The 21,931-nt window shown below is 46.8% G+C and overlaps 3 protein-coding genes across 5 annotated transcripts in view; 2 read left to right on the top strand and 1 right to left on the bottom strand.

Moving 5' to 3' along the window:
* Positions 1-5,005, top strand: part of TDRD6 (tudor domain containing 6) — a 12,221-nt gene extending 7,216 nt beyond the window's left edge. Inside the window, exons 3-5 of one of the 2 annotated variants that reach the window (XM_037391098.1) lie at positions 1,050-1,139; positions 1,955-2,008; positions 3,618-5,005. In XM_037391098.1, coding sequence (XP_037246995.1) covers positions 1,050-1,139; positions 1,955-2,008; positions 3,618-3,731 — 258 coding nt within the window. In that variant the 3' untranslated portion in view covers positions 3,732-5,005. Of the gene's footprint in view, positions 1-1,049; positions 1,140-1,950; positions 2,009-3,617 lie in introns of both variants that reach the window. The other variant, XM_037391099.1, reaches the window with a different exon arrangement.
* PLA2G7 (phospholipase A2 group VII) lies at positions 4,387-21,931 on the bottom strand. 2 transcript variants are annotated; one of them, XM_037391100.1, is made up of 11 exons: positions 21,499-21,931; positions 14,365-14,489; positions 12,055-12,205; positions 10,892-10,985; positions 10,277-10,345; positions 9,740-9,887; positions 7,928-8,041; positions 7,555-7,646; positions 6,932-7,105; positions 6,158-6,306; positions 4,387-5,816 (listed from the first exon to the last, which is right to left on the bottom strand). In XM_037391100.1, the coding sequence occupies exons 1-11, from the start codon at positions 21,860-21,862 to the stop codon at positions 5,713-5,715; spliced, it is 1,584 nt and encodes a 527-aa protein (XP_037246997.1). In that variant the 5' UTR covers positions 21,863-21,931; the 3' UTR covers positions 4,387-5,712. The 2 variants fall into 2 exon arrangements, with proteins under 2 accessions (XP_037246997.1, XP_037246998.1); XM_037391101.1 differs by lacking the exon at positions 21,499-21,931 and adding an exon at positions 14,989-15,156 and having other exon boundaries at positions 5,573-5,816.
* IMP3 (IMP U3 small nucleolar ribonucleoprotein 3) lies at positions 15,470-17,045 on the top strand. Its single transcript, XM_037391104.1, has one exon. It carries the CDS (start codon positions 15,521-15,523, stop codon positions 16,076-16,078), a length of 558 nt encoding a protein of 185 aa, XP_037247001.1. The 5' UTR covers positions 15,470-15,520; the 3' UTR covers positions 16,079-17,045.

The raw sequence follows: 21,931 nt of genomic DNA, 5'->3' as shown, positions 1-21,931 counted from the left end.
TTCTGCATTCTTTCAGTGTGGCCCTTCTTTGGGCTTTCTCCAAACTTTTAATATTGTACAGAATTTGTTACAGAATTTCAGATTTAGTATTGCAAAGGCCAATTCTGTAGTACTTGCGAAGAGACAGCAGTGTCTCAAACTGAGTGGATGCTGTATGTCAACACTTGATCTTCCCTTCACATCTTATTCCCCCTGCCTTCACGGGGAAGACTGAAGGGTCTGACTCCCGTTTGAGATGGAACCACACATGTGAGCACCTGTCTAGCCTGCAAGTTAATGCTCTGCTGTGAAGCTGCATTACTATTAAATGATCATGAGACTGGATGCTGTTTTACTGATGTTTTGAGGAACTGGTGCTAGAACAGTAGAAACTTGGGAAGACACTTAAATTACACTGTAATTAGTAACAAATACACAGCTATTCCTACTTCAGTGAAACGTGTATTGAATTAGTGATTGGTGGGAGTTAAAGATTATAATCTAATGGGCTGCCATATTCTACTGTTAAGCTATGGGATAAATGAGAAGTTTTCCTCCAGTTTGGGGGGAGTGTGTGTGTGTACACGTACGCACAGGCTTTGTACTTTAAGTCATAATTTAAGGTTGCAAGTCCAAAAGATCATTTAATATAAGTAACTTCTTGGCATTCAATCTTTTTGGAAGGTTGAATGCCTGAGATCACGGAAGCCAGCTCTTTTGCTAGTAGATTCCTTGGGTATCTAAAGCTCACATCAGCTGTATTTAGATGAGTGTCAGATATGTAGTGATACCCCTATTCATCAGTTTCCTACCAGTTCTGATCTAGTAGGTGTTTTCCAACCTTCTTCTCTCATCATAATTAGATTAGAAGCCCAGGAGAGCCTTGAGCAGATTTGGTAGTGATACTCAGCCTTATTAGAGGCTAACTTGCTCTTCCTTGCAAGACCTAGACTGAAAGCCTTCTCAAAGTACAGTCATCAGCTGGCTTTTCCTACTACTGTGTCTTACTTGCTGAGTGCGTTCTCAGGATCTGCTGCCATACTAGATGGGATTTGGCTCTGTCTGTACAGGTCTTGAATCTCTCCAGTGGCAATGAGGAGATGGTGGATCCTGAGAATGTCTGGAGTGGTATTCCTGACTGGCCTTGCGGATCATCTGAGGTACGGCAGTGTGGTGGTGCACTGGGCAGAACAGTACTATGGTGGGGTTTTTTTTCAGAAAGGGTCCTCTGAGTTTAGTTGTGATTCTTCCTGTGTCACCAAGAGAACAGAAAGGTAAAGTAGCGTTAATCTGTGCATCCATGCCAACTGCTAGAAGCACAGTCTTTTTCTTTAAGACATCATCTTGTCCTTCCTTCTGTAATGGATCTTTATGGAGACTCTAGAAGTTTGTGTTAATCTATTATATAGCTGATATGTAAACTAGTTATATTAACTATTTGTATAGATTTATATAAACTGCCAGCCATTTGGCCTGAGAACTGAATTCAGTCTGGAAACAGATCCATGAAAACAGCTTGAAGGAAGAGACATTAATGGAAGACTGCTATTAATTGGGAACCATAGAACAATGCCAATATGCAGCTTTTGACAGATCGTGCTAATAGAGCGTGTAACTGACTGGTAAATGACAAAATGCTTCTATTACAAGGTCATTAGGAAATGATAGGAAGGTTTTCACCAGTGTTCTTCATTAAGTACCAACAAATGAAAAACTTAGTCTGGAACCTAAAACTCGGGTTGCCAGCCATGCTACTGACAATAACAGAAGGAATTTCAAGTTAATTTTTCACGGCAGTTTTGATATCAAAGTGAAAAGTGGGTAGAAGACTTCTGTAGTGGGTTAAAAGAGAGGGGGAAACAGTGGTAAATAGGGGTCCAGCAGTGCTGATGTTCCACTGAGGGGCTTCCTCTATGACTAGACTGTTACATTATAAGTGCCAGCTTCCTAACAGAATCCCCTCTTGTTTAGGCAGTACCCCCTGCAACAGAAAACTTGCAGTCCTTACCAGAGGAGTCCTTACTTGAAGGTAAGATCACCTTAAACCTCCCAAAGAAGGTTGTTTACTCAGTGTTTGGATGCTTTCTGAATCTTCTAGAAAATATTTTAGAGAATACAGTTGAAATACTTCTTTTGAGCTTATGTATTTAATACTGTTCTTGTGATTTTTCATAGTATCATTAGTTTAGGTACTGTCAGTTTAATGGTGAATACATGAAATGAAAGCTGCTACCCTGTCTTGATTAGGAATCAGTTTAGTATTTATTCAACCTAGTGGATTGAGCCTCTTGGGCAAGTTGGGGTGGTACACCTAAGTTACAGGTTTTGGTAGGGTTTTGAGCATTGGCCACTAACATGCAAATCTTGCTCGCATTTCTGAGGCAAGGTAAGGAACTGCTAGGCAGACTCTACTAAACATTGTCGTTTTGAATTTGAATGCCTCGATACCTTACATGGATCTTGCTCCATGAATGTAAACCCATGCTAATACCACCTGAGTTGTTGTAAGGCTAGTCTGTGAACAGTGCACGTACATCTGTATTGTTACTTGACATTTTTGAAGTGTTACTGGTGAACTCCTGTTCTGTGTACCAAAGAAAATAGTATACAGGTTCTTTGTTTCTTTGTGATTATACTATTTTCATAATCTATGGAATCATAGAGTAGTTCTGGTTGAAAGGGACCTTTGGAGGTGCTCAAAGCCGGGTCAACGAGATGAGGTTGCTTAGGGCCTTCCTCCCAGGTCTGGAATCTGTCCAAGGACAGAGATGCCAGAACCTCTCTGGGCAACTTGTTCCAGTGTTTGACCAGTAGTTGCCTGATAAGAGACTGAACTACGCTTAGGTAGAGATGGTGTTTGTGTTTTCACAGATTTAATTAATTGTGTTTTGGCACAACTGTACAGAAAGCTGACTGGTTTATGGGTAACAAATAATGAAGTCTGTCACACGGATCTAGTTACCTGTTAGGCAAAGAAGTACTTAAAAGAATGTGTTCAAAATGTTAAACTAGTGAATCTACAAATCCTTCCTCAATTGTATCACTCAAGTGCAGGATTATTCTTGATCTTGCTGTTTCTGGTTTTGATGATACTTTTACAGTTTTTACCACATCATTATAGGGTGGTTTTTTTCTCCTCTTTGGTTGCTAATTATTATTGTCCAGATTTGTCCACTCTTTGTGTTTCTTAAATACTTTGCATGGTATTAGTTTATGCACCCTCTCAGCAACAGCACAGAAAAGGTGAGCTAACAACATGCAACCATGTGGCACAAAACTGGATCTTGCTGCACACATGGGCTGCTGACTGGAAAGGCAGTTTGAACAGAAAGTACCTGACCCACAGGATGCAAAACCTCCTGCAGTGGCTTATGCTAAACCTGCTGAGGGATGGAGTGGCTTGAACTCCTAACTGAAATCTGGGAGCACTTCTTGCTTCACCTTCTTGGGCAGTACTCTTGTTTCAACTGCGTTGTCTTTGTACGATAACTTTGCCTAAGTGTAGTCTTTTCATACGGTCCAATATGTTTGATGACATTAGTTTGAAGCCTGGTAGAGCTATGCCTTTAAACATGTATAAAAGCATTAACAGCTATAGAAACATTTTGATGGGTCTAATCTATTTTTATTCCCTGTAGAAAAGCAGAGCAGCTGCAGTTCAGCTAATTCTGAAGATCCTCGTGTCTGCCAGCATTTCTGAAACCAAGTTACACACTCAGAACACAAAGCCAACCAAGCACCATTTGGCTTGAAGTCTTGTATTTGATGTTAAAATCAATGGAAGGAGGAGCTGGAATAGATCAGTATATGCCAGCCCAAGCTTTGTCTTTTGTATATGACTTGTGTTCTTTCCCTATACGTAAGCCCAAATGCTGGATGCATGCTAAGACTCTTTTCTTTGACTGTACTACTGCAGTTAGATGTAGCTATGCACGTTCTGCAGTTACTGGTTCTGTTTTGACCCTAACAGCTCTCAGAGCACCATGAGTTACGGTGAATGCTTTGAAGCATCCCACAGTTGTGTACAAAATAAAACTTGCATTTCTGACATGGCCTTAACCCCACTAATGAGATACCAAGCATTTCCTATAATTATGAAGCAGGTCTAGTAGAATGGTTTTGCTGCTGCATGTGTACAGTGGGGCAAGAACTTCCTTAAAATAGCTCCAACTTACCTTCTATTCTCCTCCTCTGTTGAAAAGGGGTTTCTATTTTGTAGTCCCATTCCATGCTCCTGTATACCATAGTGGCTTCCTCCTCTTCAGGGGCTATGGATTTTTCATACTACCATAAAGACTTAGGAACCAGAGATCTCTGACAAGGTATCTGAAGTGTTAGTGCTTACTCAGTAAGAGGAACACTTACATGTTTATTCCCTTAACAAAGACACATTATACTACATGGTGGTAGGCTGGAGAGAATTTAATGAAATTCTGAAAACATGTCTTAGATGTTGTTGCAATCTCATGTTAAGATCACAGATTATATAAATAGTTAATTACACTGTTAACAGCTTTGCATGTTGTGCTTGCTTCAGTTGCAAAATCAGCTAACCTGATTTTGCAACCAACAGGCTACTGTTAGAAATGATTCCCCTTTTGCAAGGTTTAGTCATTTAGAAGTCTCTCTTCCATGTGGCAGCTTCAAAGAGTTCAGCTCTAAAAATCAGAGCTGCCTTTAGCCAACCACAGTCAACTGTTTCTACTGACAGATACAGACAGCAATGCTAGTACCTGGACAAAGACAAGTGTCTGGAGACTGTTACAACTATGAGAGACAGCAAGATGATCAGGCAGTGCTTACATATGCCTCTCTTATACTTTCACCTATAACAGTATGACAGAGATCAACAAGAGAGGCACTGCTTAGAGCTTTGCCTAAAGGGAATTACAGTTGCTGTAAGAGTGACAGTTTCAGCAGCTTTTGGAATGGAAACACCCTCTGACTATGGCAGTAAACACAGATCTGAAATGTAAGTGGATTAAGTTCATAGGAGAAGTCCTGTGTCTGAACAAACACCTTTTTAGCTCTTACTTTCACTCTTATTTTAAGGACAGTTTTTCTTCCACTGGCACCTCTCTGACTAGAAGGAGCAAAAGCCTCCTCCGCCTCTCAAATGTTGTCAGAGCACAGCTGAAATACTAAACAGTTCAATAACAAAGATTAATTTTTTTCTTACACTGCAAAAAAAAGGCTTGCTGCATGCAAACTGACTTAAAGCTTGGTAAGTAGAACTGTAGTTCAGGGGTCCTCAAACTGTTTAACCAGGGGGACGGCGCACAGATGCAGTGGCAGGCAGTCATCTGCGGCTGCTTGGTTTCCCCCCCTAACCCCTGGCAGGGCAGGGGGGGGTTCTGTAAATACCGGGGGCCGTATCCAGCCCGTGGACCGTAGTTTGAGGACCCCTGCTTTAGTTGAATTCCTTGAAGCTTAACCTCTCTGCAAACTTGATTTTCAGTCAAAACCAGAAAGCACGTTTCAATTGCCACAAAGTGATTTCTCCCCAGTTGCCTATAAAGCAGTAGTTACCCTGTTGCAGTATTTCAGATAATCCCATGAACTCATTTGAATGAAAACCTCTCCACATTTTCATGATAACATAACCTAATGCCTTTTCTTTGTTCCACACCCCAAAAGCTGTGTAGGTGGCCAATGCTATCATGTGTCTGAGCCATGTCTGGCCAGCATTAGTGTCCTCAAGTCTGTGACATTCTCAGTACTGCTTTGTAGTCCTTATTCAGGTTCAGCTGGAGATAAGTCAATATTGGTACCAGGAATAACATTGGGTCCTATGCCATCCACAAGAGAATCCCACTTATCGAAATCTTTCTTAAGACCTATAAAATGTGGGAAAGAAAACCCAAGTGTTAGTAAGTTAAGTAATCAGCTACACTGAAAAATTAAATCAACTTGGCAAAGTAGGGGCAGGATGATGTTTTAAGGAGGGAAAAAGGACGCTCCAGGTTTTTACATAGCAGAACAAAACTCCCACGAAGTTCCTCTGAGTTGCTTGGATTACAAAAGTAACCAACAAACCTCTAGAAAAAGTCTGACTTGTTTTTTCCACTCAGACTTTTCTGACACTTTTGATCTTGTTCTAAACCAAATGGATATATAAAAAGCTTCATAGGAATTAAGTATTCATTAACGTCATACTTTGAGGTAAACAGATACTTACTTAAATGTTTCTGCAGAAAGGCTAATGAAGCATGATTGCTTATATCAATAGCTTCATTTGGATCTATTTCTCCTTTTAATTTGAAAAATCTTCCAATTATTTCTCCGCTCACAAAGGTAAAGTCAGGAAAGCTCTGATGTACTGATCCCCTGCAAATAGAAAAATTATCAACAGGGTTTTAAGAATGCAGTTGTCTGGTTAAAAGATGCCACAGGTTGCACAGACTTATTCAAAGACAGTCATGCACCTTATGCTGTCTTCTTTAGCAGAAGAAGATAAAACAGATTACTCTCATGAACATGCACGATTAGCAGTAAATTCTGTCCTAAAGGGCAGTTTTGTGCATGCTTAATGTAAGTCACTATAACTGCAATGGGAAAAAAGAGTAGGCTTGGCAAAACGTTGTCTCTCTGCTCTGAGGTGGATTACAGAGCCATCTGCTCCCCTGTACACTGTTTCACTAGGTGAGGCTTCCAGGTGCGTTTATGCACTATGTAAAGTGTTCAAACACAGATGATGCATGAGGCCCAGAGCAAAATTTGTGCCCCAGGGTAGGAAGGCACACCTTGGAGTATCTTATATTTAGGGTTACGGGCTGCTTTGAGAGAGATCTTTGACTCCACTGTGGGGGACATATTGCTAATTTAAACACGCAGGGAAAACCTGGGCCATGAGGAAGCAGTGACTCTCTGCAGGTACATGTAACTGAACAGCTCCAACAAAGGAGTAAAGACTCCTCTTCAACCACAGAAACGATGCCTCCTGGACACTTACTTGATAGTGATCATTTTCTTGTTTGTGTCATTGGAGCTGAGCTTCTTCATCTTTATGATATTATCAGCCCACTGGAATTTTTCAGAGTTGATAAACAGCAGTGGTTGCTGGACACTGTTTTGGTAAATATCATCACCTACAGGAAGCATCCATGCATCGAGGGCAATGCCACACCTGTCAAAAATAACTGGATATTGTCAGAGAAGCAGAAAGCTTTGTATGGAGGTTCTCAGCATGCTTTGATCTGCAGGAGACACGGGAAAGAGAAACTATGATACTAAACAGGTAAACAGGTTAATGAATCATTTTGTTTCAAAATTATTTCTACTTTGGGAGAAGAGAATGAATCCTTTATTGCACATGTTGGTCTCCAATGCCAGGTACAGCTGGGCACAGGAGCTTCTGCAGCGTCCCACAGTATCATGGTATCATGATACAATATGATACAGCTATTATGTTCCACCACATCCCCACAATTGAAAGCAGCATGACTTAAGAAAACAAGACATGCCAAACAAAACTTTTCTTCAAGAGCTTATTAGTAGTTGGGGGATCTTGGGCAAGGTGCCCTGCTCCAGACCTCTCAAGTGCCAAAAGTCTCCTGCCTTGTTTTACATACTTACCTGAATCTTATTTCTTTGCTGAGACTCTCAATAACTGTAGCACCACCAAAAGAGTGTCCCATCACAGCTATCCTGCTAGTATCAACAGAATCCTGTCAAAAAAAATCCAGGTGCTGTAAGACTTTCTTTCCCAAACTTTTTTTTTTTTTTTTTTTAAAGGGAATAATTGTTTGGCAGTAGAACCTAGTGAAGCAGGTAGAGCATCATTTCAGCTCCATTACTATCTATCCAGCTCGGGATAACCTGAGAATATCTTCACAGATCTATGGTGTGATCTTCAGAACAGTTTACAGGAACCAGTTTAGAAATGGAAGAGGGAAACCAGAAGCATTGTTAGGTGTTTAACAAAACACAGTCACCACCTTTCACTCACCTTTAGGCTGTTCCAGTCAAAGTTTGAATGTAGCACATTCATTACTTCCTCTCCTGAATTGATGTTAAGAATGAGATTGAGAGCTTTGATGCACTCCTGTGCTCTTTGCTGCACCTGAGGAGAAAGAGAAGTTGGGGGCAGTGCAGTGGAAGGAATTATCAGACCATCACTAGGCTTGCCAGCCCCTTGGACACAATCACAGAGTCACAGCATGGCCAGGGTTGGAAGGGACCTCTGGAGATCATCTAGTCCAACCCTCTGCTAAAGCAGGTTCCCCTAGAGCAGGCTGCACAGAGTCACGTCCAGGCAGGTTTTGAATGTCTCCAGAGAAGGAGACTCCACAGCCTCTCTGGGCAACCTGTTCCAGAGCTCTGTCACCCTCAGAGGAAAGAAGTTCTTCCTCATATTCAGGTAGAACTGCCTGTGTTGCAGTCTGTGCCCGTTGGCCCTTGTCCTGTTGCTTGAGACAAGACTCAGTTTGATAATTTTTCCCCCTAAGTGTCTGATACAGTAACAACTATTTTAAAATGCAGAATGGAACTGGAAAACAGCTCTGACAAGGTCTGACCAACAACAAACGGACTTTAGGAGGTCCAAGCAATTGAAGCTCTTGTGTAGAGCCTCTGCACACAGAGGAATTAACCCCTGTAACATGTGCCAGAGGCCTTCAACTCCTTCATCCTGTCACTGCTCAGAGAAGGGGTTGTTAGGATGTGCAAAGGCTTAACACAACCACAAGGAAGGCTGACTCACTGCTCCTCCTCATGCTCACTCTGATGAGCCAGTGTCATTACGTCACTTGCCCCACCTGCACAACAGCCTTGAAACTGTCTTTACAATGGATAAACCCCAAATAAGAAACATTTTATACATACACACTATCTTGAAAACTGTAGTAAAGCTATTGCAAATAAAAGGTTCTCATTGTTCAGTGTAAGAAGTGCTTCTGACTTTGATACATCAGTAAAAGCTTCAAAAAGAACCAAAAAAAAATAGCGTCCTTGGGATGTGAAGTGTGTAGGCAGCCAGCAAGATGTCTATGCATCCCTAAATCTCACATAAATCTCAACCTCCTGACTTCTCTGCTAGTCAGATTTGCAGGCAATAGCTTGTGGAGGTTACTTGCAAGCTCAGACAATACGTATTGAGACTTGTAAGTAGGACGTTGTTGGCACACAGGAAATGACACTTGTACTGCTGGCTGTTTGGCCCAGGGAGATCAACACCTCCCTGGCTGAGTTCGCAATAGCTGGAAGAAAACACTCCCTATTTTACAGGTCAAGTCTACGCTTGGAGAAGCTCCTCAGTATGGCCACATCACACCTAGCGCGGATGATGCTTGTAATCAGGAAGCCTGCATTGTTTACATTGCTATAAACCACATCAAAGAGTGTTGGAGATGACGAAGCAAACATCCCCCTTAAAGCAGCCATGATACATCTTGCTGTCCAACAGCACACAAAAGCCAAAGTCTAAAGCCACACGAACATTTGAATTCAACTGTGTGTAACTTAAAGACTGGGCTGGGCAGCAAAAGTGTGAAGACACAGGGAAGAAACAGAAAGTTGAGTGGAATCAGGGGAGAAACAGCTGACTAAGCTCAACAGTGTAACTGCTTGAGAAAGCAGTTTACACTGTGAAGAAAGCTGTTGGCCTTCCCATCTTCAGGGACATGGTACTTGATGCATTTTTACGTATCCCCTGAGTCTTGGCAGAAGACTGCAGACATGGCCAAAGGGAACGAGTCTGCTAGTTAGCCCTACACACACCATTCCTGCCTTTCTTCCTAGAGCGCAGACCTAGCACGAGTACCTGCTTATGGCGCAAACAACGCTCTTCCTCTCCAGTTTTTAGTTTCCTATAGTAGATCCACTCCTTCTCCATGATTGACGTAGACTCTTCCTGTGGTTCAGAAATGGACTTTTTTTTACAATAATACGTTGCTGAAGCAGATTCATCTCTGTAATATCAACAGAAGGTTACTTCTGGGGATGTATTCTGTTTGGTTTGAGATGAAGTCACCAGAAGTTTTAGATTTCACTTATCTCAAGAGATCCAGCTACCGACCAGTGCTGCTGCAATCCTAACGGAGTGTAGATAGACTTTCTAAATAATGCAGTAACTCCACCAAAACTCCCACCTCCTTTATATTCTCCAGGTTCTAACAATAAGAGGGGAAAAATAGCATGCCTGAAGAATGACAAATGATATCTACACTGGGACTTCTTATTCAAGGGTTTACCTAAGCAAATTCCCTTTAGATTAAGTTCTTCTTTAGAATAAATAGCTTTCTATACAACGTGAGAAGGTTTCTTTCCATCAGAACTCAAAAACGTGCAGTATACACACCTGTGCTCCACAGCAGCCACTATAAAGCCCTGAGAAGCCATCTCGATGCAGATAGCAGAATAGATGGTCCTGCAGTCAAAATCATACTCTGGTGAGACATGTGCATGCATAATTATCTCAATTACACTGCCTTTCAAGTGCTGACCACACTATGTATGTGCTAGCCCCCATTCAATAGTTCTTGTGTTTGAATTTGCTAGCCAGTAAGCAGGCTTTTGTATGCCAGGCACCAAAACCTGTTCACAAAACCTTGTCTTACTATCTATTCAGAAGGAGGAATGCCACGGATTTTTAAAAATTAGCACATATGACACTTTGCATCTTCAAAGACCTATCCCGAAACCAACTAGCTGATCTTCACAACATGCTTATGGATTGGTAAATACCTTCACCCCTAAAATACCAAGAGAAAACACAAATAAGTACATCGACCCTGCTTTGATTTACTGCTGTTGATTTCAGTGGAGGCATACTCATACACAGCAGCCTGTTCTTCAAATCTCTTTCAACTCCATGGGGATCTCACCCCCTACAGAAAATCTATTCACAACCATCCTTGGAGACTACTGTCACCATAGATGATGAAAATAGTTTGTCAACAAAGTTCAGAGTTACCGAAAAGCTCCAAGTCCATGGGAAAAAATGAGGAGTGGGTATTTCTCTCCTGGCTTAAAAGCAGCATTTGACTTTGCAGGACAGGTCACTGAACCTAGATAAAGATTGAAGCATATGTCTGTTATAGTTGAATTTGAAATAACTGGAGTCCGAAATAAATTCACTAGTTATTTATTAAGGCAGGAAAGCAAAAACAGTGCGCTGGGCGGCCAGGGAGTCGCAGCTCCATCCAAGCTCGCAAATTCCAACAAGTAACACAGCCCTTTTATTCTCATCTTCAAGGCCGGTTTAAGCAAATGGTTATGCTCTCAGTCCCGTAGCAAGAAGCTGTACATTACATAGACAAAGACAAAGTTGTCATAGTAACATGAGATTATGGTTTAACATTGGCCTTGAGGAGGTCCATCTCCAACCTCATGGTTAACGGTTAACTCTTTTTCTCACCAGACAAAACATTCTCAAATCTGTTACAGCAAGATCATTCCTTTTGTTAAAAACCCCTTTGATTAGCAAATTACCCTTAGTTACTTATGACATGTCATTATTACTGAAATGAGAGAAAGCGTTTGTGCCTGTGGGAGAGATCCCAAGAATCTGGTGACCACTGATTTCAGAGTGGTCATCTAAAGACAAAGGACCAAATCTCATCCTTAAAATACAGAAGACAAACATGGATCTGATTCTGAAAATGCTTTCTACTTGGCCGAAGATATTTTCCTTCTCCTCCTCCCATCCACAGCTGAGCACAATGCCTACATATCTCTTAAACGTTAAGAGAACAGATTTTCAGGAATAGTCAGGCATGCAAGTCTTCTTGGTATTCAGTCCTTAGTATGTATCCGACCTTTGTGTATTTGCACTTTTCCCTGTGGGATTGAAATCCCGACACATAGGTGCAATTTACCCAAGCCCTTCCTAAAGCAAACTGCCCAGACACTCCTATTAACAGCAGTGGGGGACTGCTGGTCTGCCTGAGAACTGGGTCAAATTCAGCACCGAGTCTTACTACACAAACCCATCCCAAACAAACATCCTTTCTGGGGAAAAACTATTTTTAAGTCCTGCAGCAGTAACACACTGCTCACAGAGCAGTGAGGCAGCAACCTGCATACAGAGATGATGCCCTTGCACTTGTCAAGGAATAAAACCATAATCAGTCTTACCAACATAGTACTGGAAAAGCCTTTCTCCTACAACTCGGTACATATTCAGGAAGTCAGACAGTCCCTGATAGTACTCTTTATCTGGAATCCATGGCGCCTCTTCACTATTTGTGGCATCACATGATGGATAATACAGGCGCAAGAAGCTTCCCTGGGATTAGGAGGAGGGAGAGAAAAAAAGATTGATATTTGTTTATATCAATATCAGGCAGATAAAAAGGAAGATAAAAACATTTACGTCAAGGGCTTCAGATGCAAGAATGACAGCTCAAGAGAAATTCCTCTTGAGAGGAAACCTCATGAGAAAATTATTATCCTATACAGGCTCTGATGCCAATCCTGTGTCACTGTCTTTTTGCCCCGGCAATGAATTTAAAGGAGCATTACTGTTGGCATCCAGGTAGATATACATGTCACCTTCTCTAAGTTAGCCTATGGCTAATTCAAAATGCTCCGTTTAGTTAAGTTACTCATTACCAACACCCACTACCTATTTGCTCCATTTCTGCGTCTTGCTGGATCTTTCCTTCTGTCTTCCTCACTATGCCTTCCTTTGGGGAATGGTACGATAATGCAAGGCAATCAGTTTAACAGGGGTGACTGTGTCCCCTTCATCCTTCTAGGGGGGAAAAAAGCACGCTCCTAGAAGTGTATTTTCCCACTAGGTTAGCAAGACAAAACTTAATCCTGAGACTAGTTTCTGGAAGTGTAGTCCAGTGAGGAGATGCAGGTAGAGTCAGGGATATGGTCTCAACGCAGCTATAGTGCTCCCGGCTAAACAAAGCGAGAAGTGGTCGAGAAAGCTCTTGGGCAGCTGCACAGCAGAGAAGTGCAATATATTGTTCTTCCTCCTCCTCAAGATGTTTACAAGTGTGTAGTGCTCCATTTTTCTCAACAGAATTTTGTTAACCTGTGTTTTATCTGCCTCTGTTTCTTGCCACTGGTTTGAATCTTCTTTTACTGTCTGCACTCCGGGTGTTCCAGGAAACCACTGAAGCCTTCCACATTCACATGGACACTCCATACCCCTTGCCAGCATTTTTCCTACGCAGTCAGCAGCAATGTACCAACTGCATACCCTAAAGCACACCTCGCAGTAGATGAACTGTGTGTAATTTGCATTCTTACTTCCTGGTTTGCAAAGGAATTTGCAACACACTATTCAAATTTACGGTCTTGCTCGTTGGAGCAAGCAACTAAAACTTGTTGCTTTTGTTTTAGTAAGTTAAGCCTAGGACCAAAAAGAACATAAGCTTTGTAATAAAGTCTGGTTTCTTGAACACTGATTTATCAGTTTCACATGCAAGGTGTACCAAAAAGCTTATTTAATGAAGCTTGTTTCAATTTACTCATCAAACTTAAATCAACCTTTGACACAAAGGCCACCAAGGAATAAATCATGAAACCTTCACCCATGCTGGTAATCATATTAATCTGATCTCAGAGTGGTCCTGCTGAACTTCCCCTGGTGACTAACTGCTTACAAGAAAGTGAAAGACGTTAATTTTCTGTTCCTGAAAGAACTGCAGTTATACAGATTGCCTATGAAAAACACATTGGCTTCTTTGTGCTAATACAGAGTAAGCTCAGGAAAGGAAAACATACAAATAATCACTACAAACTGGTCACAAGTTCCGCTATACCTGGCTAGTCTGCAGAGTAAAACCAGTGTAAATGCAGACATATTCCCATAGGAAAATTAAAAAGCAAGGGGATTTGAAATGGAAACCCATAAGCAAGCTCCTCAGCTGACTATTTACTGTCCCTGTCTTCTTATCGTGGCTTCTCTCTGCACTAAGTGCTTGCAGAACTGACCTGTTCTTTCTTGGATAGATAAAATTTCAAGAAAACATCTCATGCAGCTGAAACATCAAATACCCTCATCACCTACCCCTGCCAAATCCAGTTGGGATCTTTGTGATGAGAATGGCTACAGTCACAAAGATTGTGTGTGGAGTGTTCCCAGAAGCCCAACACAGAAGGGACAGGGTGGATGGGAAGAACCCTGTAGGTCCCGGGAGGACACAGTTTCTCTACAGTATCTTGCGTAGGAGAGTCAAGAAGGCAAGGATGTTAGGATGAGGGAGCAAGTAGCCATGGGGAAGGCTTGCAGGTTACGTCCATCTGGTAAATACCCCGTATGCATCCTGCATTGTGACGGAGTGGATAGACAGCTGAAGTGTGTCAGCCATGCAGCATCCCCCCTGCACACAGGCAAGACCTCCAGTCCGACTCATCTGTACAACTACAGCAAGTTGTTTCACTGACATTGTGGCTTAAATTCAAAGGAGGAAGAACCGAGCACTTTACCTCAACTGCATTTTCTGTCATCAGGTCCGTACATCCAACCGAGTGCGGTCCCTTTCCTTCGGGGATCCTGTAAAACTTCTCGGTGCTGCTGCTTCCTGTTTCCATCGGTGCCTTCAGTGATAATCCTGGGGGAAAACACAAAGCAGATCAAGAGACCACCATGCCTGTGTGCCCAGATCACCCACCCTGAAAAAAATCCAGCGCACTGAAGATTTCAGGAGCAGGAAATTCAAGGGTGAAGCTGGTATAAGCTAATGAGAATCAGAAATCTGAAATCCCGAGTCACCAACCTGACCTGCCCAACCTAAGGGGGGATTTCCTTGGAGCAGTGTCCTGAATCCCACTATCAGCCCACACCCTGCCCCAGACAGGAAGGCCTGGACGAGGCGCTTGGCTGGGGATACCGTGGTGGCACTCGGGGGTCACGGTGGCACTCGGGGGGCCGCAGCGCAGAGCGGCAGCAGCCTCGCTCCTTGGGCACCAAGGGGGAAGCGCCAGCCCAAGAGCGGCCAGTTTCAGAGGCCAAGGCAGTGCCCTCCCCGCCGGGCTATGGCCGCGGGTGCTCCTCCTCACGCCAACGGCACAGAGGCAAGATCCCGCAGCTCCTCGGTAAACAGAACCGGCCTTGGCGTCTGGAGGAGCAGGACGGCACGGAGGAAGCCAGCGCTGCTGCCATTTTCCCCTCAGGAGGAGCGACGAGGCTGGGGTCGGTGCCTGGACAGGCGAGGACGGGCTGCCCGCGCAGGAGAGGCTCTGGGGAGGCCCGAGCGCCCCCGGCCCCCGCCTGAGGCGACTCCCCCGGGCTGGGCTCGCCCGGGGCCGGGCGGGGCGCAGGGGCCGGGGCGGGCCGCCGCGATCCCGGCCGGGCCTCAGCGGTGAGCAGCAGCCCCAGCCCCGCTCTCCAGCAGCCGCCGGGGGGGGGGCATCTGCCGGCCTTCTCCCCCCGCCCCACCGCGGCCTAGGGGAGGCCCGAGACCGTCCCAGCGCCGCGGCAGAAAGCAGCCCGGCGGGCCCGCTGTGCCCCGCTGCCGGGTGCGGCGCCGCCGGCCGGGCCGGGCGAGGCGGCCGGGCCTCCCAGGCCGGGGCAGCGGCGGGGCGGAGCGCGGCCGCCCCTCCCCGGAAAGGGCCGGCGGCGGCGGCGGCAGAGGGCGGCAAGATGGTGCGGAAGCTGAAGTACCACGAGCAGAAGCTGCTGCGGCGGCTGGAGCTGGTGAGCTGGGAGGCGGCGGCGGGGAGCCTGGCCGAGGTGAAGGCGCTGCGGCGCTACCGGCTGGGCCGGCGGGAGGATTACGTGCAGTATAAAGCGCTGGCCCGCAGCGTGCGCGCCTTGGCCCGCCGCCTCCGCGACCTGGGCCCGGCCAGCGCCGCCTTCCGCGCCCGCTGCGCCGCCGCGCTGCTGGAGAAGCTCTACGGGCTGGGGCTGGTGGGCAGCCGGCGGTCGCTGGCCGTCTGCGAGAGCCTCTCGGCCGCCGCCTTCTGCCGCCGCCGCCTGCCCTGCCTGCTGGTCAAGCTGCGGATGGCGCAGAGCCTGCGGCACGCCGTCACCTTCGTGGAGCAGGGCCACGTCCGCGTGGGGCCCGAGGTGGTGACCGACCCCGCGCTCCTCGTCCCCCGCGCCGTGGAGGACTTCATCACCTGGGTGGACGCCTCTCGCCTGCGCCAGAAGGTGCTCGACTACAACCAGGAGCGCGACGACTTCGACCTGGCCGCCTGAGGACGCGCTGCCTGCCCTGCCCCTGCTCTGGCCCTCGGGACACGCCTGGGAATAACCCTCGCCAGGAAGGACCACAGCCGTGCCCCCGCCGATGCTCGCCCCCTCCCCCGGCCGCCGATGCTCGCCCCCTGCAAACGCACCCAAAAGGGGAGCCAGGACGGGCGTATGCGCTCCCTGGGGGGGAGGGCCCTGCGCGCTCCCCGGGACCCTGCTGCTCCGGCCGACAGCCACGCTCATCCACATTGAAAAACTTCCCTCCCGCATCCATCGCTCCGAGAAAACGCCCCGTGGCCTGGCTGTACTGTACTTGCATCCCTGTAAAGCACAAGCGCTTGGAAAGGTCTCTGCCCGATGGCGGGACAGGATGTGGTCGGGTTGAAGTGCTCGGCCGCTAATGATAGCTGCGGGAAGGGGTTTAAGCCTGGCCGTGCGGCTGTTTTAGGATTGAGTTTGGCAGCCTGGGGGCTGCTTTTCGAAGAGGCTGCCCTGCCAACTCCCTGCCTTCAGCTGACGGGCACGCTGTAACCGGAGGAGCTGCTTCTGGAAGGGTTTTCTCATGATGGCAAGGAATGTGTGTTATGGGGGGAAGTGCAGGGATTGTTTGTGGTCAGCAGTAAACAAGGAGGGCAAATGCTCCTTTTTCTGGAACTCTAAAAGTTTTGGCCAAACCCAGAATTTTAAAAAGGCCAAAAAAAAAGAAATAAAGCCTACTTTATTTTCATGTGAAGTCATTGATACTCTATCTTTGCGATATGGGGTTGCAGCTGGCAATTGGGCATCATTGGGGGTGCAGGATCTAACTGGGGGAGGCACTGGAGCGAAAGCTCTCCTAACCATAACTGCAAATCTGGGGGGACATTTGCATTTGGCACCTAAGACAAACAAAAATCTGTACCTGAGGGGAGCCTCAGGCCTCCTGGGGCTTTTGGGAACTTTATTCCCCTTTGAAATAAAGAGCAGAAAAGCAGAAATAAAACAGTGGGTTTGTGTTGCTGAAGAAATGTATGTGCTGTTTCTCTAAGAGTTTCTTCTGATTTTTAAATATTTTAGTAAGCTCTGTTTGTCATCGTGCAGAACACTTTTTTTAAATGTGATTTCTTTTATGTAACCTTATTTTCTTTTTCCTGTTTGATACCTACAAGGCTATTACTGACTTGGAGTGTTTTTTGCTAAAAATGCTTTCTTTCCCTTACCCAGGGCTACAGAAGGATTTGGCCATAGGTTTAGGAGTGGAGCTGTGACTGCCCGTCCCAAATCCAGAGGGCTGGAGTTCAGTTGCAGCCACTACTCTGCGCCTGGATGCTTCAGCATGGCTTTTTGAGCAGGAAAGGTGTTTAGGTAGGGGGGGGTAGCAGTATTGAATGATCAGAAATGGTCATCAAAAAGTTATGACTGTTTTTTAGAATGCAAACAAAATGTTAAAATGCCTACTGATCTTACAAGCCAAACATACTGAGCAGAGTGTTAACTTTTAAAGCAACAGTAGATATTAAGAAAAGGACATGAAAGAGGTGTGGCAACCCCTTTGCTTATCTTGTGAACTACTCTTTATACTTGAATTTCATTCAGGAAAACATCACCTGTAACCCCTTAACAGCCTTTTTCTCAGGGCATGCACCTTGATTATGGTAAAAAATACAAATTGAGAAGACATTTCGCACCTGGAGCTGTGACTTTTCTTCACAGCTTTGCAGCTTTCATCTAGAACAATATCATTGTTTCCTTGGAACTTCAGAAAGTGCCTAATTCAGGTGCAGGTAAAAATGGTGCATTTGCTCTGCTTTACTCTTTTGGGGGAGTTTAGGTAACAGCGCAGTGGCAGGGCATTTTACTGCTCAGATGGTAAACTGCTGTTTTGCCCAGCCCTCGAAGGAACAGCAAAAAAGGAAATCTTGAACACCCCAGCCTGTCAGCCTCTGTAGTTTACATCATCAGCCTGTTCTTTTTGTCTTAAATTCACTTTTCAGCATTTATCTGTGAGCCTCCAGTATCTGTAGCAGAAGAGAAATGACCAAAACCCTTAAGGCTGTTAAATTAAGCAGTGAGGACTGATTTCTCTACAGATACCGTGGGATAACAGCATCCATCACCCCTGCTCTCCTCCTGCAGTAATGGAAATCAAAACCCTATGTTATTTTCAAGAAATGCATCAGGCCATGCGTTTATATGCCTGTAGGTGTCGAAGTCTGGAATTCTGCAGTATGGTAGCTGAGACCTGAAACCTGTGTCCTGCTCCTAACATTTTTTAGCAGCTGGAGTCCACATGTGCTTTGGGTAAGAGCTGGGTCTGCTTCAAGTGCGACAAACAGGGTGTCATCTCAGTCTGAAAATGGAAGTTATATCTGGCAGCAGTACGCCCATGTTCTTGCTTGCGAATGCAGTCAGGCAGATGATGACTTCCTTGTGTTTAATAGTTTTTTTGCCTTCAGTTCGTGGGTTTGAGTTTGTTTACCAGAGCTGACGTGCTGTGGCTGCCGCTGGGTGGTTCCTGCAGCAGCTCCGGAGCTGGGGATGGAAAGGGCGCAGGAAGCAGCTCCGGCAGCCTCTCCCAGCACTTGGATAAACATGCAGGCTTTTGTTAAATTCCAAGGCTGGATCCGACGTCAGTATAAATTGGCACTGGCTTCTGTTGGTCCGTGCAAGCTGGCACAAGGAGGCAGTCTGGCCTTGCGCTTTTTGGGGCCAGATCCTGCCAACTTGCCTCCAGTGCTCTAGGGGCTTGCAGTAGGAGAGCTTATGCACATGAGAGCAGCAAGAGGGGGTCATGGGTGTCACTCTGCTTCTTCCCAGCATCTTCTGAAGTGGGTTTGCTGTTCCTCAGGAGGCTCAGCATCTCTGTGAAGCTAGTGGGAAGTTACTGATGGAAGAGGACAGAGAATGGTGGTGCTGCTGTCAGGGCAAGCTGTCCCTGTGCCTGAACAACCTGATCTCTGCCACCTCCACCGGCATCCATCCCAGTGGTTGGGGGCTGGAGAGCTGCCAGCTTCTCCAGCAGGGGAGGAAGGGACTGCAGTGTGCTCTGGGCAGTGCCAGAGCTGTCAGAGCAAAAGGTGAGCAGTTTCCACACAGGAGCTCTCGCTTGGATAGTGGGCAGTGGCAAGGGCTGTTCTACCAGGGCCCGCGGTTTTAATTTCAGGGTTTTTTCCTTTGGTTTGGTTTTTTTCCCCCTTTTTTATTTCCTTTTTTTTCTTCACGCACCACCCCACCCCCCTCCCCCCCCAACCCCTGACCTTGGCTTGTCCTTTACTTGAAGGCTGCCAAGGCTGGGGAGCTGGTCCTGGGGAATGTGGGGGAGCTGAAGGAAAGAGGCCTTCACACTGGTGCCTTTTGTGTGGCAGGGTGTAAATGCCTGACGCTGTCACCAAAATGCAAATGTGTTTTTCTTCCAGTGATATGAGCCAGTTTGTGGGGTTTTTTCCCAGTAAACAAGCATACTGCACATTTTAAATGCTGCTTCCGTCCTTCATCTTGGTGTGGCTTAGTGCAGAGGTGATGCTGACCTCAGTCTTTTGGTGACAGCACATCACCACGAGCACAGAGGGCACACGAGGCTGGGGAAGGATGGTATGTCCCTCTGCTCAAAATGGGAAATGGAGACTAAGAGAAGCGAAGGTGGAGCTGGGTGATTCCTAGCCTTTTGGATGATGCCTTTGGATCCAGGGCCTCTCAACCATATCTGGGAGGACTTCCACATTCTCATCTCAGTAGCACTTCCCAGGGAGATGTTTCCCAGCAGGTGGAGGTGTCACTGTCCCCTTACTGAGCTTCCAGTCATCTGTTTTAAGTATATCCCCTGCCTGATTTGGCACTGGAGATTGAGACAGAGATCCATTTCTCATCACTGGGCCATGGGATCACCATAGTCCCTACCCCAGATACATTTCAACATCCACTGTGTCTGGTGGAAAGAGCACTCCTAAGTGTTATGACAGCATTTACCTGAGAGCCCCAGTTCTGGTCCCTGCGCTTAAATGTTCTGTTTTAGGCACTGAAGCAATTCTTCTCACCCTTTGCTTTCTGGTTTGGGCCTGAGGCAGGACCTGGTGGTGGAGAACTTGTCTGATGTGTGGTCAGGACATAGGGATGTCGGGTAGAAGCAGCGGGCAGCAGCACTGGAGTCAGCAGGATTGGCATGTGGGTTCAGTCTTCCTGTGGAGGTTCTGGATCCAAGGGCTAAATCCAAGCATATCTCTTCCAGTAGGAATGTCCCCTCTCACTTCTCTACAAGCACGACTCCACTGCAGAAGGGTCCCTTCCCCTCTAATACTAGCTGATTTTGAGGAGATAAAGTGTTTTACTTCCAGCAGGCAGAAAAAAAGGGAAGGCCAATTGCTCATGACAGCCAGAGACGGAGATTTGAGCATCTCCACTTTCCTCCTGGAGTTGCCCATTAGAGGGTTGTCACAACAGCTTCTCAGCTGCTGTAAATCGTGTCAGCAGGGTTGCTAAGTGCAAGTCCAGACAGCACTGCCACCCTTGGCTCCTGCCCTGAAAAGCCACCGGCTGCTGCTCTTGGAGAGGCTTGGATGGTCCTGTCACAGGGTGAAGTACAGGCAGGCTCTCCTGGCCAGTTCATCTGACTTAACGTTGCAGTACACCACTTTTTCACCTCTCTCTGAGTTCATCGGGCTCAAAACACATCGGGGGGAACCTCATCCTAAACCCACCGTCTCTCTCCCCACCACCTCTTAACAGCAGCCAGGGTGTAAGGTCCCGTGCAGGCATTCACCTTGCAGATGCTGGGTTTGGGGGCAATGAAAGCTGTGCTGGCAGAGCACCCAAAACCTCCTGCTCTGTGTCCCTCAGCCTCCCAGAAGAATTTACATCAGGAAGGACCGCTGGAGGTCACCTAGTCCAAGCCTGCTCAAAGCAGGGCACATATGGGGCTGCCTCAGTTCTGCATGTCTCAGTGCTGGACGCCTGAAGCAGAGTTTAATCACCCTCACTGTGAATTTTTTTTTTTTTTCCATCTTCCATCTAGCCTGGGTTTCCCCTGCCACAGCCTGGGACTGCTTTTTCCCATGCCCACACTGAGCACACCCGGATCGGGAGGTGGGTTGCTCTTCCCCACGGGAAAACTCAGTTCACCTTTTCCCTGGACGCTGGCTGGCGGTACACACGGAGGGGAAGGGGCACGTCTGCTGTACCCTCCCCTGCAGCTTAGCCGGAGCGAATCCCACCCCTCCGCAGGGACGCGCAGGGAGAAGGGGCTGGAAGGGAGGAGGCGGAGGAGCTTGAGCCCTTGGGAGTTGGAGACAGGCTCCGGGAAGGGCAGGCTGACGCCAGGGAGGGGAGCGATGCCAAGCTGTGCGAGGGGCTGCGCAGAAACTCCCCAGCTCCTTACAATCCCCCTTGCTCCTCCCCGTGCTCTCTCCTCAGACCCTTTTCCCCCTTTTAGCAGCACCCAACGCTCCACGTACCTGGTGTGCAGTGTCCCCGTCGCCCTCCGCTCCAGTCCCACTGGCCAGAGGAGCTGGACGGAGCCTTCGGCCACCCTCGGCCCTCAGGAGCCAGGCGAGAGGCGGCTGCTCCCGCAGGAGGACGTTTCTCTCGCGGGCAGACCGACTGCCGGGTTCTTCCCGAAGGGGAGGGACCAAACTTTGCCTTAGTTTTCAAATGAGACAATCTTTCTGGGAGATATCTTCCCTGGGCCTGCAAAACAAGTTTCCGACATGGAGCCATCCCAAAAAAACATTGCACGCCCCGGAGGACCCCACGGCTGCTTAGATGCTGGGCTGCGCCTTTGTGTGGCAGGGGGGGATTTATATACGGGCTTGTTTGCATGTGGCTGCGAATTTCTGGCTTTTCTCGCGGCGGCTGCTGAGCGTGGTGGCGTGGGGCTGGGTCAGGCAC

Source organism: Falco rusticolus, chromosome 6 (genome assembly GCF_015220075.1).
Source record: "Falco rusticolus isolate bFalRus1 chromosome 6, bFalRus1.pri, whole genome shotgun sequence".
Taxonomy (NCBI): Eukaryota; Metazoa; Chordata; class Aves; order Falconiformes; family Falconidae; genus Falco; species Falco rusticolus.
Note: the sequence above shows the minus strand (reverse complement) of the source record. Positions and strands in the feature narration are given on the sequence as shown.